At 42.0% G+C, this 15,583-nt stretch overlaps 1 protein-coding gene across 1 annotated transcript; it reads right to left on the reverse strand.

The window, feature by feature from the left end:
* Positions 1 to 14,001: 14,001 nt before the first annotated feature.
* Positions 14,002 to 15,339, reverse strand: LOC139367496 (ATP-sensitive inward rectifier potassium channel 12-like). Its single transcript, XM_071105725.1, has one exon. It carries the CDS (start codon positions 15,337 to 15,339, stop codon positions 14,002 to 14,004), a length of 1,338 nt encoding a protein of 445 aa, XP_070961826.1.
* Positions 15,340 to 15,583: the final 244 nt, after the last annotated feature.

Below are 15,583 nucleotides of genomic sequence, written 5' to 3' on the forward strand. Positions count from 1 at the left end.
ATGGAAATGTCAGAGTTTTTGATGGCCTTCCTAAGCTAGGATTCAGACACGGCTAGCACATCAGGCTTGGCGGAGTGTGCTAAAGCAGTGAATAAAGCAAATTTAGGGAGGAGGCTTCTGATGTTAACATGCAAGAACCCAAGGCTTTTACGGTTGCAGAAGTTAACAAAATTAGAGCGCCTGGGGGGACACAGGGCCTGGGTTAATTTCTACATCACCAGAGGAACAGAGGAGGAGTAGGATGAGGGTACAGCTAAAGGCTATAAGAACTGATCGTCTAGTGCGTTGGGAACAGAGAATAAAAGGAGCAGATATCTGGCCGTGGTAGGATAGATTCAGGGCATAGTGTACAGACAAGGGTAAGGTAGGGTGCGAGTACAGTGGCGGTAAACCTAGGCATTGAGTGATGATGAGGGAGGTTGCATCTCTGGGTGCGGTCTCCGCATGTGTGGGGGGTGGGACAAAGTAGCTATCTGAGGCATGTTGAGCAAGACTAGGGGCTCTGCAGTAAAATAAAACAATGATATCTGCACTAAACAACAGTATACAAGGCATATTGACATTAGAGAAAGGCATAAGCAATCACAGGTGTTGATTGGGAGAGCTAAGACAACAACGGGTAAGACGACAACGGGTAAACAGCTAGGACAACAACGGGTATATGGCGATGAATGGGTAGAAAGGGTCAGTTAGCTACACACAGGGCCTGAGTTTGAGGCTGGGGTAGACAGATAAACAAAATGAAGTACCGTGTTAATGGACAGTACAGCAGGCATCGGCTGTGTAGCCGAGTGACCATAGGGTCCAATGAGCAGCACTAGATGAAACAGGGAACCGTTCGGTAGTCGATTACATTGAGCGAGCGGGAGACATGGCATTCAGGGAGCTAGCAGGCCGGAGCTAGCAGATGGATCATCAACAAACATCCACAACGCAGAGCCCGGTTGAGAACACATCGGCCGAGTTATATCAGCAGACCAGTCGTGATGGATCGGCGGGCTCCGTGTCGACAAAGGGTCCAGGCCAATTGACAAGAGAAGTGTTGTAGTTGGTGTACTTCGTTTGCTAGCCGGGAAATTGGCCTAGCTCGGGGCTAACTGGTGCATGCTTCTGGATAAGGTCGTTAGCCACAATAGCTCCTCGGTAGCATCCAGCTAGCTTTCGAATATCCCGTGTAATGGTCCAGAACTTGCTGCAGAAATCCAGCGATGTAGTGGAAAAAAGCAGTCTGATATGCTAAGGGCTGGTATCGCTCTGTGCAGACTGGCAGTTATTATCCGGGCTATCCAGGCTAAAGCAGCAGGAGTCTGAGCTAAAGATAAAGACCGCTAGCAGAGGCTAACAATGACTAAATAGCTAGTAGCTGGCTGGGGCTGGCTGGCTTCTGATGGAGGTTCCAGTTATAAGGTCTAAAAGAAATAGCTGTGTCACGCCCTGACCTTAGAGATCCTTATTATACTCTATGTTTGGTTAGGTCAGGGTGTGACTCGGGTGGGAAAGTCTATGTTTTCTATTTCTTTGTTTTTCGCCTGACAGAACTGTTCGTTTTCATTTTCACGTTTGTTATTTTGTTTGAGTGTTTTTGAATATTAAAATCATGAACACTTTCCACGCTGGGTCTTGGTTCACTTTTCATTCAACAAACGAGAGCCATTACAAGCTGATCCGTACCACATTGGGTGAGGCAGGTTGCAGGAATGTATAGTTATTTTGAAAATGGAAAATAGACATTGAAATGTATACAAAAGAAATACAAAAAAGACAATACTTACATGGGACGATAACAAACAGGTATTTTTGCTGCGCCATCTTGGAAGTTATACTCTTTACAGGATTATTTTACCACGAGTGGTGTAAAACTGCATGTGCTGTGTCAACAACATAATATCATAAGAATATGTCAAAAATACTTTTAAGGCTGGTTTCAAAGCAACAGAACTTAGGGTTACTTGTGTAACCTGGTTCTATGAGAACATGACTGAGATGTCTCACTTTTGGGATTTGCTGTAGCGGATCAGTAACTTGAAGAACCAATCACACAACACCTGTTGTGAGCCCCTACCCTCCTTATCTGTATTTTGTATTTGTATTTATTAGCGATACCCATTCTCTTCCTGTAGTCCAAATACATTAAGGCACTTTCATTACACATAAAACAAAAGATACAACATTACTTCATATAACATTATTACACCACTACATATCTACAGTACAAAATGTATAATACCACCATACGACAATATTACAATGTACGTGTGTGCAGAGTGTGTGTGCTAACGTTTGTGTGCGTATGCGTGTCTGTACCTGTGTATGTGTCTCTTCACAGTCTCCTCTGTTCCATGAGGTGAATTTTTATCTGTTTTTAAAAATCTGATTATACTGCTTGCATCAGTTACCCGATGTGGAATAGAGTTTTGTTTAGTCGTGGCTCTATGTAGTACTGTGCGCCTTCCATAGTATGTTCTGGACTTGGGGATTGTGAAGAGACCTCTGGTGGCATGTCTTGTGGGATATGCATGGGTGTCTGAGCCGTGTGCTAGTAGTTTACACAAACAGCTTGATGCATTCAGAAGGCAGAGCAGTGCTTTGTTATGGACAGACTCCCCCCCCCATCTTAGCTACTGTTGTATCAGCATGTTTTGACCATGACAGTTTCCAATCCAGGGTTACTCCGAGCAGTTTAGTCACCTCAACTTGCTAAATTTCCACATTATTCATTACAAGTTTTTGTTGAGGTTTAGGGTATAGTGAATGATTTATCCTAAATACAATACTTTTAGTTTTTAAAATATTTAGGAATAACTTATTCCATGCCACTACCCTGAAACTAACAGCAGCTCTTTAACTTCTTGGTGACAGGGGACAGTATTTTCACGTCCGGATGAAATGCATGCCCAAATTCAACTGCCTGCTACTCATCCCCAGAAGATAAGATATGCATATTATTATTAGATTTGGATAGAAAACACTGAAGTTTCTAAAACTGTTTGAATCATGTCTGTGAGTATAACAGAACTTATTTAGCAGGCGAAACCCAGAGGACAAACCATTCAGATATTTTTTTATGAGGTCACTCTCTTTTCAATGGGATTTTATTGGGAATCCAGATTTCTAAGGGACCTTGTTGCAGTTCTTATCGCTTCCACTGGATGTCAACAGTCTTTAGAAATTGTTTGAGGTTATTCCTTTGTGTAATGAAGAAGTACGGCCATCTTGAACGAGGGTCACTTGAAGTGTACTGTTAGATAGAGGCGCGTGACCAGAAAGCATGCTTCAGTTTGTTTTCTTCCTGTATTGAACACAGATCATCCCGTCTTCAATTTGATCAATTATTTATTTAAAAAAATACCTAAAGTTGTATTACAAAAGTAGTTTGAAATGTTTTGGCAAAGTTTACAGGTAACTTTTGAGATATTTTGTAGTCACATTGAGCAAGTGTTTTTCTGGATCAAACGCGCCAAATAAATAGACATTTTGGATATATATCGACAGAATTAATCGAACAAAAGGACCATTTGTGATGTTTATGGGACATATTGGAGTGCCAACAAAAGAAGCTCGTCAAAGGTAAGGCATGAATTATATTTTTATTTCTGTGTTTTGTGTCGCGCCTGCAGGGTTGAAATATGGTTTCTCTCTTTGTTTACGAAGGTGCTATCCTCAGATAATAGCATCGTTTGCTTTCGCCAAAAAAGCCTTTTTTAAATCTGACATGTTGGCTGGATTCACAACAAGTGTAGCTTTAATTTGCTACCTTGCATGTGTGATTTAATGAAAGTTTGATTTTTATAGTAATTTATTTGAATTTGGCACTCTGCATTTTCCCTGGCTTTTGGCCAGGTGGGACGCTAGCGTCCCATATATCCCAGAGAGGTTAAGTGTTTCAGTCATTTCAGTTGCTGTAGTAGCTGATGTGTATAGTGTTGAGTCATCCACATACATAGACACACTGGCTTTACTCAAAGCCAGTGAGTGGCATGTCGTTAGTAAAGACTGAAAAAAGTGAGGGGCCTAGACTGCTGCCCTGGGGAATTCCTGATTCTACCTGGATTATGTTGGAGAGGTTTCCATTAAAGAACACCCTCTATGTTCTGTTAGGTAACCTTTTATCCCCAATATAGCAGGGGGTGTAAAGCCATAACACACACGTTTTTCCCGGGTTAGGGAGGGGTTGGTCGGTAGGGGTGTCCTTGTCTCATTGCGCACCAGCGACTCCTGTGGCGGGCTGGGCGCAGTGTACGCTAGCCAAGGTGGCCAGGTGCACGGTGTTTCCTCCGGCGCATTGGTGCGGCTGGCTTCCGGGTTGGATGTGCGCTGTGTTAAAGAAGCAGCGGCTTGGTTGGTTGTGTATCGGAGGACGCATGACTTTCAACCTTCGTCTCTCCCGAGCCCGTACGGGAGTTGTAGCGATGAGACAAGATAGTAGCTACTACAACAATTGGATACTACGAAATTGGGGAGAAAAAGGGGTAAAATTCAAAAAAATATATAAATAAATAAAAAAAACACACTGAAATCTAACAAAACAGCCCCTTACAATCTTTTTTATCATATATTTCTCTCAGCCAATCCTCAATCATTTGCCTGTTGAATGTCCTTCCTTATAGATGTGCTGAAAGTCTGTTGTCAATTTGTTTACTATAAAATAGCATTGTATACTGGTCAAATAATTTTCTCAAAAAGTTTACTAAGGGTTGGTAACAGGCTGATTTGGCGGCTTTTTGAGCCGGTAAAGGGGGCTTTACTATTCTTAGGTAGCGGAATTACTTTTGCATCCGTCCATGCCAGAGGGCACACACTTTCTAGTAGGCTTAAATATATGGCAAATAGGAGTGGCAATATCGTCCTCTATTATCCTAAGCAATTTTCCATCCAAGTTGTCAGAACCCGGTGGCTTGACATTGTTGATGGACAACATTCATTGTTTCACCTCTTCTACACTCACTTTACAGAATTCAAAATGGCAATGCTTGTCTTTCATAATTTGGTCAGATATAGTTGAATATGTAGTGTCAGCGTTTGTTGCTGGCATGTCATGCCTAAGTTTGCAAATCTTGCAAGTGAAAAAGCCATTAAAGTTGTTGGCAATATCAGTGGGCTTTGTGATGAATGACCAATCTGATTCAATGAATGAGGGAGCTGAGTTTGCATTTTTGTCCAAAATGTAATTTAAGGTACTCTAAAGCTCCAAATATTTTCAGCCTTTCTTTGCTTCATAGTGTTGTTTCTAATTATTTTTATTCAGTTTTGTCTAATTATTTCTCAATTTGCAGTATGTTTGCCAGTTGGTTGTGCTGCCAGACTTATTTGCCATACCTCTTGCCTTATCCCTCTCAACCACACAATTTTTAAATTCCTCATCAATCCAAGGGGATTTAACTGTTTTTACAGTCGTTTTCGTAATGGGTGCATGCTTATTAGTAACTGGAATAAGCAATTTCATAAATGTGTCAAGTGCTGCGTCTGGTTGCTATTCACACCACAGACCAGCAAATATTATTTACATAATCAACATAAGAATCCCTACAAAACTGATTGTATGACTTCTCATACTCTATATTAGGCCCAGCCTTTGGAACTTTAGTTTTCATAGATATGGCTACTATATTGTGATCACTACATCCTATGGATTTGGATACTGCTTTAAAGCTAATTTCTGCAGCATTAGGAAAGATGTGATCAATACATTGATGATTTCATTCCTGTGCTGTTTGTAACTACCCTGGTAGGTTGACTGATAACCTGAACCAGGTTGCATGCACTGGTTACAGTTTGACATTTTCTCTTGAGTGGGCAGCTTGATGAAAGCCAGTCAATATTCAAATCACCCAGAAAATCTACCTCTCTGTTGATGTCAGATACATCATCAAGAATTTCACAGATATTAACCAGATACTGATTGTTAGCACTTGGTGGTCTATAGCAGCTTCCCACAAAAATGGGCTTTAGGTGAGGCAGATGAACCTGTAGCTATATTACTTCAACAGTGTTTCACATGGGATCCTCTCTATGCTACAGGAATGTGGTTCTGAATATAGACGGCAACACCGCCACCATTGGCATTTCTGTCTTTTCTGTAGATGTTATAACCATGTGTTGCTACCACTGTATCATCAAAGGTATTATCAGAGATAGTCAGAATATGAATGTCATCTGTTACTAGTAAGTTATTGACTTCATGAACCTTGTTTCAAAAGGCTACATATGTTAATGTAGGCTATTTTTATCACTTTTCTGGGATGTTTGATTGTTTTTTATTGCTTTACTGGGAAGTGTATCAGAAGTAGACATGCTCATGTTATTTATATTTGAGCTGAAAGTACATGGTGAGCTGCACATAGTGGACTTCCTACACTGTCTCAGTGCTAACAGTATAACTTTGGTTCATAGGCACATGATTACTGCATACAATAGCTGTAGGATCAACAGAGGCAGTCAGGGGGACATAAATTAAGTTATTTACATTGTGTCTGCCAACAACCCTTGGATAATTTACATTTGCTGCAGCATTATGACAACTCAGTGACACAATGGTAGGGATTAACTGACCTGGTCTTGGGTCATTGATAAATCATTGTCTCAACGAAGCCTTGAAATGCTTTGACAGAGTCCAGGAGACAAGATGATTTGGATGGTAGGGCATCTTCTGTTTCCAGAAGGTGTCAAAGTTATATATAAAAGTGATTCCAACAGAGCTACTGCAATCTTTTAGCCAGATGTGTAATGCCAGTAGCCTGCTGAATCTTTCACGCCTGCGGCCCAACCATGGTAACGGACCTGAAATTCGGCATGTTGGGCCACTCCCTATGAGGTTTTACAGACTGGATGTCACTGCATCTTCGTTGGTGCATACTGTTCTCAGAGGATGCCTTTGAACTAGAGGTCGACCGATTTATGATTTTTCAACACCGATACCGATTAATTCGGACGATATATATATATATATATATATATATATTCGTAATAATGACAATTACAACAATACTGAATGAACAATGAACACTTTTATTTTAACTTAATATAATACATCAATAAAATCAATTTAGTCTCAAGTAAATAATTAAACATGTTCAATTTGGTTTAAATAATGCAAAAACAAAGTGTTGCAGAAGAAAGTAAAAGTGCAATATGTGCCATGTAAAAAAGCTAACGTTTTAGTTCCTTGCTCAGAACATGAGAATGAGAATATATAAAAGCTGGTGGTTCCTTTTAACATGAGTCTTCAATATTCCCAGGTAAGAAGTGTAAGGTTGTAGTTATTATAGGACTATTTCTCTCTATACCATTTGTATTTCATATACCTTTGACTATTGCATGTTCTAATAGGTACTTTAGTATTGCCAGCCTAATCTCAGGAGTTGATAGGCTTGAAGTCATAAACAGCGCAATGCTTGAAGCATTGTGAAGAGCTGCTGGCAAACGCAATAAAGTGCTGTTTGAATGAATGCTTACGAGCCTGCTGCTGCCTACCACCGCTCAGTCAGACTGCTCTATCAAATCATAGACTTAATTGTAATATAATAAAACACAGAAATATAAGCCTTAGTTTACGGATTTGACCATATTAATGACCTATCATTTCGAAAACAAAACGTTTATTCTTTCAGTGAAATACGGAACCGTTCCGTATTTTATCTAACGGGTGGCATCCATAAGTCTAAATATTGCTGTTACATTGCACAACCTTCAATGTTAAGTCATAATTACGTAAAATTCTGGCAAATTAGTTCGCAACGAGCCAGGCGGCCCAAACTGTTGCATATACCCTGACTCTGCGTGCAATGAACGCAAGAGAAGTGACACAATTTCCCTAGTTTAATATTGCCTGCTAACATTAATTTCTTTGAACTAAATATGCAGGTTAAAAAAAATATACTTCTGTGTATTGATTTTAAGAAAGGCATTGATGTTTATGGTTAGGTACATTCATGCAACGATTGTGCTTTTTACGCAAATGCGCTTTTGTTAAATCATCCCCTGTTTGGCGAAGTTGGCTTTCTTTGTTAGGAAGAAATAGTCTTCACACAGTTTGCAACGAGCCAGGCGGCCCAAACTGCTGCATATACCCTGACTCTGTTGCACAGAAGGCAAGAGAAGTGTCACAATTTCCCTAGTTAAAATAAATTCATGTTAGCATGCAATATTAACTAAATATGCAGGTTTAAAAATATATACTTGTGTATTGATTTTAAGAAAGGCGTTGATGTTTATGGTTAGGTACACAGTGGTGCACCGACAGTGCTTTTTTCGCGAATGCGCTTGTTAAATCATCCGTTTGGCGAAGTAGGCTGTGATTCAATGATAAATTAACAGGCACCGCATTGATTATATGCAACGCAGGACAAGCTAGATAAACTAGTAATATCATCAACCATGTGTAGTTAACTAGTTTTATAAGATACGTTTAATGCTAGCTAGCGCCTTACCTGGGCTTCTTGCTGCACTCGCATAACAGGTAGTCAGCCTGCCACACAGTTTCCTCGTGGAGTGCAATGTAATCGTCCATGATCGGTGTCCAAAAATGCCGATTACCGATTGTTATGTAAACTTGAAATCGGCCCTAATTAATCGGCCATTCCGATTAATCGGTCAACCTCTACTTTGAACATTGCCCACCTCTGGTGGAATGAGCCTTCAGTCCCTCCAGGGCTGTAAACCCTTGCTATTATAAGCAAATATAATAGCCTCCGCTATCCAATGATATGAGAGACGTTCCCACACTTGCAGGGCTCTCTCCGCCACCACAGCAAGGCTCATGACACAGACGTTGAGATCGACAATGACGCAGATCTCCTCTCATAGGTCCTGTTTGGCAGTACCAGCGGCAAATCTGCCTGATAAGCCAACAGTAGGGACATTATGTTCTTCTTGAATATAGATTCAGAAAAGTGCCGGTCTGTGACGTTGCACTGGGGTTGGTGTGGTTGGCCAGCGACTGCTCAACTACCAAGGGATGTCCTGGTCTGGACTTTAGTGGACAAGGGCTTGCCCCAGTTGCGCTTGGCTTCCTCCACGCAAGCTGGGACAGCTGGGAGAAGTGTATTTCCTGGGACGGTATGAGAGGGGAGACTCCTCCTGTCGTATCAATCCCCTTTTGCACTGCCACCCCCCACGGGTGTGTGCCACTGCCAGTCTGCAGACATCGATAAGCCTGAATCGGTCATCGGGTATCGAAGGCCAGTCCTATCGAACTCATTGATGATGAGGTCCCCTTCTCCTTCCTCCACTGTAGAGTAATCAAACAATGGTTGGAGGTCCTCGGGTAAGCCTCCTCCACCTCAGCCCATGAGGGTTGAAGTTGCGGGGTAGCCTCCTCACCCGCAGGCTGTGAGGACGATGGGGCCCGTGAAGGGTTTGATCTATGCAGTCTTGGCTTAAGGGCGGGCTTATGAAAGTCCCTACAGTGCACACAGGACTAGGGATTACCGAGTGATGCTTCAGCATGCTCTGCCCCCAGGCAGATGATACACAAAGAGTGTGTGTCCTTGCCTGATAGCATAGCCCCACACAGATACAAGTGTGACAGTAGTGGGGCAAGAGTCCTGCTTGGTTCTCCCTGTGCAGGGGTAGAAGGCTCCATGGCTCAGAGAAAATAGCTTTCCTCAAGAAAATAGTTTTCCTCGCCTTTCGGCTAACAGCCTAACTAGATAGCACAATGCTAGCTGGAGAAAGTGTGTGTGTTCTTTGTGTCTCGACAAACAAAGTGTGTCTCTCGACCGTCGAGCTGTAAATCTAGGGTAGTCAGTTTAATCAACTTGGCACGGGTGAACGTGGTTTGATCTGGCCATGCAGCAAGAGCCCTTTGAGGGTGGTTAACTAGCTTTCCAGCTAGCTAGCCAAGTTAGCTAAAGCCTTGCGGCGTGGGCTAACCAAGTCTCGATAGCTAGCCGTGTGACGCTAGCTTCCAAATAAATTATACTCTAAGCAAAACTTTCCTTTTGGTCAGTACTCAACACTATCGACAGGAGCTGAGGTCCTACGTTTGGCAGCGCTAACCTCACGGTTTGCCTGAGAACAATTGGGCGAGTGGTACTTTATAAAGAGGGGAGGGGCTCATCTCATTTGCCACGCGACCTGTCTGTCTCCAACAGACGTTGTGTGATTGGTTTGTCAAGTTAGTGATCTGCTAGAGAGAATCCCAGAAGTGAGACATTGAAACGAGTATTAGAAATATAACCAACATTTTCTCTATTATTTTGTCAGTAGAGTAATGATGATGCATCTAGTTGTTTCTTCCATTGATCTTTCTCTCTACACCTGTGTCTGGTTGTCCTCCAGTTCTGGTCCATAGGGTCCCAAAAGGCTCCTGAACCCGCCAGGCTGTTTGTGTGAGTGTATGTCACAGTGATTTATTGAACGACTGGATTGAATAATTGTCCATAGACCAGAGAGGCATCTGGTCACCTCGGCAACACAGATGTTGATCTGTGATCTCAGTCTGATCACATTTGTCATCATGATACAGCTCTCTGTTAGTTGGTCGATTGATTAGTCAGGCCTTATGAGTACCACCTGTGTTTAGAGTTGATTCGCAACACAGAAATTTGCTAGGTGGGAGAAACAAAATGCTGGAATATTACGTTAATTCACAGCAGCTGTTGTGTTGTGGGCTACTACTGTAATGTAATACCAATGTTTTCAGTTTTACAACGATAAATACATGAAGTAAGCAAATTTAACAAAATATGCACTCCAACCAGTTTTCATTTACAATTAGGTTTTAATTGAATAATTTAATTGACTTTGCATTAAAATAAAAGCCCAGGGCACGTTTCTTCACCTGGGCCATAGGAAGACTTCTACAGAGGTCAAAGGTTTTCCAATCATCCCTTTAAGAGAAATACCTGTTTAATCACAAGCTTCTGTGCTGAAATGAAACAAAATCAAATCATTAATAACCTGAGGCAATAAATCAATTTTTGCCTCTTTCTTTGTGATTTCTTCAGATTTTCTTCTGGTACAAAAATCGATAAATATGGATGATTTTATTCTAATGTATCTCAATGAAATAGTGTCATTTAAAAATAACTTACTTTTAAAACAGATGTGTTGATTTGTGTGTATTTAGCTGTTGCCCAATATAGTTTCTTGATGTTGTGTACAGCTAGTGCATTATCTGTTTTCATGGAGCCAGGTTGGGTAATATTAAAACTTCTTCCGATAAAAAAGAAAAAGGCATGATGGAATTTTGCATTCCGATGATGCAGCATAGAAGCTGATGATGCTTTACCATGGATACCACCGAAACATTATAAGTAGGTACAAAGGTGTCACACATTAGGATACCAGAGCCTTCCCAGAAGGCAATGAGCATAAAGTCTAGGATTGGGACAAAAAGGCTTCATTCATCTCCCCAAAAATCTCTCCTAGCCTAAAAGTTCTAAAAAGCAACACATTATGTATAATTATTTAGGGCAAAGGATACCCCTGGGATAAAAGGACCACTAGGAAAATATCAGTCATTGTCGCCAGCTGAATGACCATCATGGTGTTTCTTCTTGTGCTAGTCTTACAGTACTATACCTCCTACTTCCCCCTTTCTTAGATACAAGGGCAGTTATTTTGGTGGAAGAGGAAAAGTAGTATTTTAGGGGACATGAACTGCACATTTCAATGAGGATTTCAATGATTTCATGACACAGCATAATATATTGTGTGCTATTTAGTATAGCAGTGCATTATGGGTAGGCATAAATTCAAGGTATACATTTCATATGCTACGATTCATGCCAAAGATTAAAATTAGTCTGTCATGCACCTTAGTTTTCTTGCTTTACCTAGATACTGATAAATTACAAACTACTCAGTATATGTAACTAAGACAAAAACAAATCTGTAGATACTAAAATATGACATTTATTTGTTTTGAATTTAGATTTTTTTTGCTTGATTTTGTGCTTGAAGTTGAACCTAGATTATTAACATTCAAGACACCTTTCCTATTTATGACTCCTTTTGTTACTTCCATTCCAATTTGCATTTTAAATCGAGTTTTGGTACCTTTAGGCTTCCATATCATAGCAACACACCTTACAAATAATTTTTGTTATTGTACTCATTCTTAATATAATGTATATAATGTTGTTCCGAACCCAACTTAACTCAGCTGCTCAGCTACTTCTGAGTTATTGAACTTTGAAGATCACTCCAGTAAATGAAGGACGAAAGATGTCTATACATTATGTTTTGGTGAAAGCGCTCCTCGAGACTCAAAACATCCCTGTCAGAGAGATAAGTGTGGTGCCAGTTATAAAACAGGTGCACCACGAGAGAATGGAGTCACCAGACTAGCCAACTTAGACTCATGATAGCCAAATTTAGTTCTGTGCCATTCACCATTTATGTTTAGTACATAACATGGAGGTACATTTCAGTATTATTGCTTTTCATATTGTCTGTCCACCTGATCATGTAAGCCTATTGCTTCTGAGATGTAATTGAATCAAATCAACTAAGGACTTTTTTCAACATATCACAGATAGTTTCTCGTGCTTAATAGGGGTTAATAGCTTGCTCTTACAGTATGTTTCTAAAACCATGGGATTAATCATTTTACAAATTTTAACCCTGCTCCACATGCATACCGTGTGTAGACCATTAGGAAAATATTGATGACAGTTTTCCAGCAAAGCAAAGCTTGAAGGAATAATACACTATTTTAAACTATATTTAGTATTTTTTTTCATAAGTCCATTGTCGATATAGTCCGAAAATGTCAGCAAGTTTTCAAGATGTAGGACTTTCAAAAAGCAAATTGTCACTTACACCATCATCATGAGTGGAGTATTCCTTTAACACACATGAATTAACCTGGTAAAGTACCAATCTTTCTGCATACTATTTGAACTTTTCTATCAAAAGGGATTTGATAGCACACAATAACTGCTCTTTACTTATAAAGATATGATAGGGGAAACACTTTATACATGTGAAGGCCCTCAATCCTCATTGAGTTCAGACACACATTCATCAAACCGGTTCCCTTTGTAGAATTATGCGATGGTGATTGGACGACATCATAACATCTTCTACGGAAATCCATTCAGTTTCTGTCCCCTTGATATCATTAATGATGTGCATAGATTTGTTTTAAAGAGAATACAAAAGAGAGAAAGAGAGAAAAAAAGAAACGTCATGATATTTTCCCTATAGTTGTTTCAAACTTCGTTGAGGTCAGAATAATCCTGTGTTATTTTTATGTTTTAAGCAAGGCGGTATCAAAATGATCAATTCAATTTATTTTCTTTCTAGAGAATTTTGAGATGTTCACCCCTGCCCATTCTAAATTAATTTACTGCATTACTATTGGGCCTACTCCTAAATTCGGCTAATAGTGCAAATTATATGTATTCATCACAACTGGTTCAAATTCAAGTTGTGAAACTACGTTGTGCTTCAATGGCTCGTGGATGGTTAAATGATTTAGCATGGTTCATTGCTTCTGAATGCTGCAGTACACTTTTACAGGAATTTTCAAAGTGCCATCGAACTCCGTTACAGCGATTGGGAATTCCAGCAATGTGGGAAGCGTATGGGTAGCTTTAAACTGTAACACTATCATTTGTGCCCAACAGCAAGTTGAAATAGCAAAAATATGTTGAAAAACAGTACTCCACACAAAACAACTTATCTAAGCAATAATTTGAACACCTAGTATCGGATTATTAGGTCTTGTCATTATACCTGTTCGATGCATCATTGAAACTCAAATGACATTGTGAAAAAAATATTCAAGTTTCCATGAAGGAATAAGGTCCTTCACAGGCCTTTTCCTTTTGTTGACGACATTCTCTACCACAGTTTTGCGAGCTGCGTACTCTTGCTTTCACCTATTCCTTCCAAACAGTATCCCTCTTTCCCTTTCACTGTCCCCTTATTTTCTTTCCAACCTATTACAGTAGTCAGCGTTTCCTATGGCACTTTGCATTGTTCTGCATTTTTACCCTTGGAAGGAAAGAAAACGTATCAAATGTTGACCCCGGGTAGGTACAAGGGCAGGGGTCATATCTCTGACTCCCTGCGGTACGACCTTTGGTCCAGTCCCCTAGTGGTCTGTATCCTCTCGAACTCGTGTCGACTGGTCCGGTCCGGACTGTTCAGGTTGGCCAGCACTCTGACACCACCGCCCACGCCCACGCCCACCACATCCTCTTCCTCGTCCTCGTCCCGGCTGAGAAAGGCCAGCTCATTCTCGTAACAGAAGGAGTTGGAGGTGGGCACCAGGAATTTGTTCTCCACCATGTCCTTGGCACTGTAGCGCGGGGTGGACGGTACCTCGTAGGTCTTGTGAAAGTGAGAGTAATCCACCTTGTACAGGTTCTTCTCCTCAAAGAGCACCGGCTCGAACCGGTGACCCCACAGCACCTCCGTGGCCAGGTAGGAGCTGCGTGCCTGTGTGGTCATGGCAGTCGCCTCGACCATTCCCTCCAGTATGACCACGATCTCAAAGTCTGCCGTCTCCAGGTCATTTTTACCAATCCCATAGAGTGGACTATCCTCATCGATCTCATGGATAATCGTAATGGGCGACACCAAGAAAATCCTGTCCAGGCCTTTGTCAAAGCCCACATTGATGTCTATTTGGTCCAAGGGGATGTACTCCCCTTCGTCAGTGATCCTGGGTTTGATGAGCTGAGCTCTGACATGGGCCTCTACAATGTGACTCTTCCTCAGGTTCCCCACCCTCCACATGAGGCACAGCTTGCTGTCGCGCATGGCGATCACTGCGTTGTGGCTGAACAGCAGCGTCTGTGCCCGCTTCTTGGGCCGTGCCATCTTGGCCATGATGGCGCCAATCATGAAGCAGTCAATGATGCAGCCCACGATGGACTGGAAGACCACCATGAAGACTGCGACAGGACACTCCTCCGTCACGCAGCGGTAGCCGTAGCCGATGGTTGACTGGGTTTCGATGGAGAACAGGAAGGCGGCCACAAAGCCGTTGACTTGCAGAACGCAGGGCGTGAAGTTGTCGTCTCCGGCCGGGTTGTCAAGGTCGCCGTGGAGTAACGCTATGACCCAGAAGGCCAGGCCAAAGGCCAGCCAAGACAGCACGAACACCAGCGTGAACAGCACCAGCATGTAGCGCCAACGGATGTCCACACACGTGGTGAACATATCGGCCATGTAGCGCGATGACTTGTCCTCCATGTTTGCGAACTGCACATTGCACTGGCCATTCTTCTTGACGAAGCGGTTGCGGACCTTGCGGCGTGTGTGGATTTTGCCGTTGCCAAAGCCATTCATTCCACCACTGCTGCCGCCGTGCATGTTGGTGAGCCGCAGTGCCTCCTCCTCGGATGACACAATGCTGTAACGGTTGAGACGCCCCACACTCATGCTGGCCACGTAGGCCCGGGCTGCAGGGTCGGGAGTAGGTGGGAGGTCCCGGATGTCCCAATGTGTGATCACTCAGAGGTCCTTTCCAGTGGTGTCACTGCCAGAGCCCCATCTCAGCCGGTCATAGCCAGGGAGAAGGTGTGCTGTGTGGGTTGTTGTACTCTCGGCCGACCACTCCCTGAGGAGAGAAGAGAGGGATACGGACGTCAGTACTTTGAAATAACTGTCATATTACAGCATATCA

Source organism: Oncorhynchus clarkii, chromosome 16 (genome assembly GCF_045791955.1).
Source record: "Oncorhynchus clarkii lewisi isolate Uvic-CL-2024 chromosome 16, UVic_Ocla_1.0, whole genome shotgun sequence".
Taxonomy (NCBI): domain Eukaryota; kingdom Metazoa; phylum Chordata; class Actinopteri; order Salmoniformes; family Salmonidae; genus Oncorhynchus; species Oncorhynchus clarkii.

Coding starts and splice junctions, on each gene's coding strand:
- LOC139367496 (XM_071105725.1), bottom strand. CDS start 15,339: ATGAGTGTGGGGCGTCTCAACCGTTACAGCATTGTGTCATCCGAGGAG.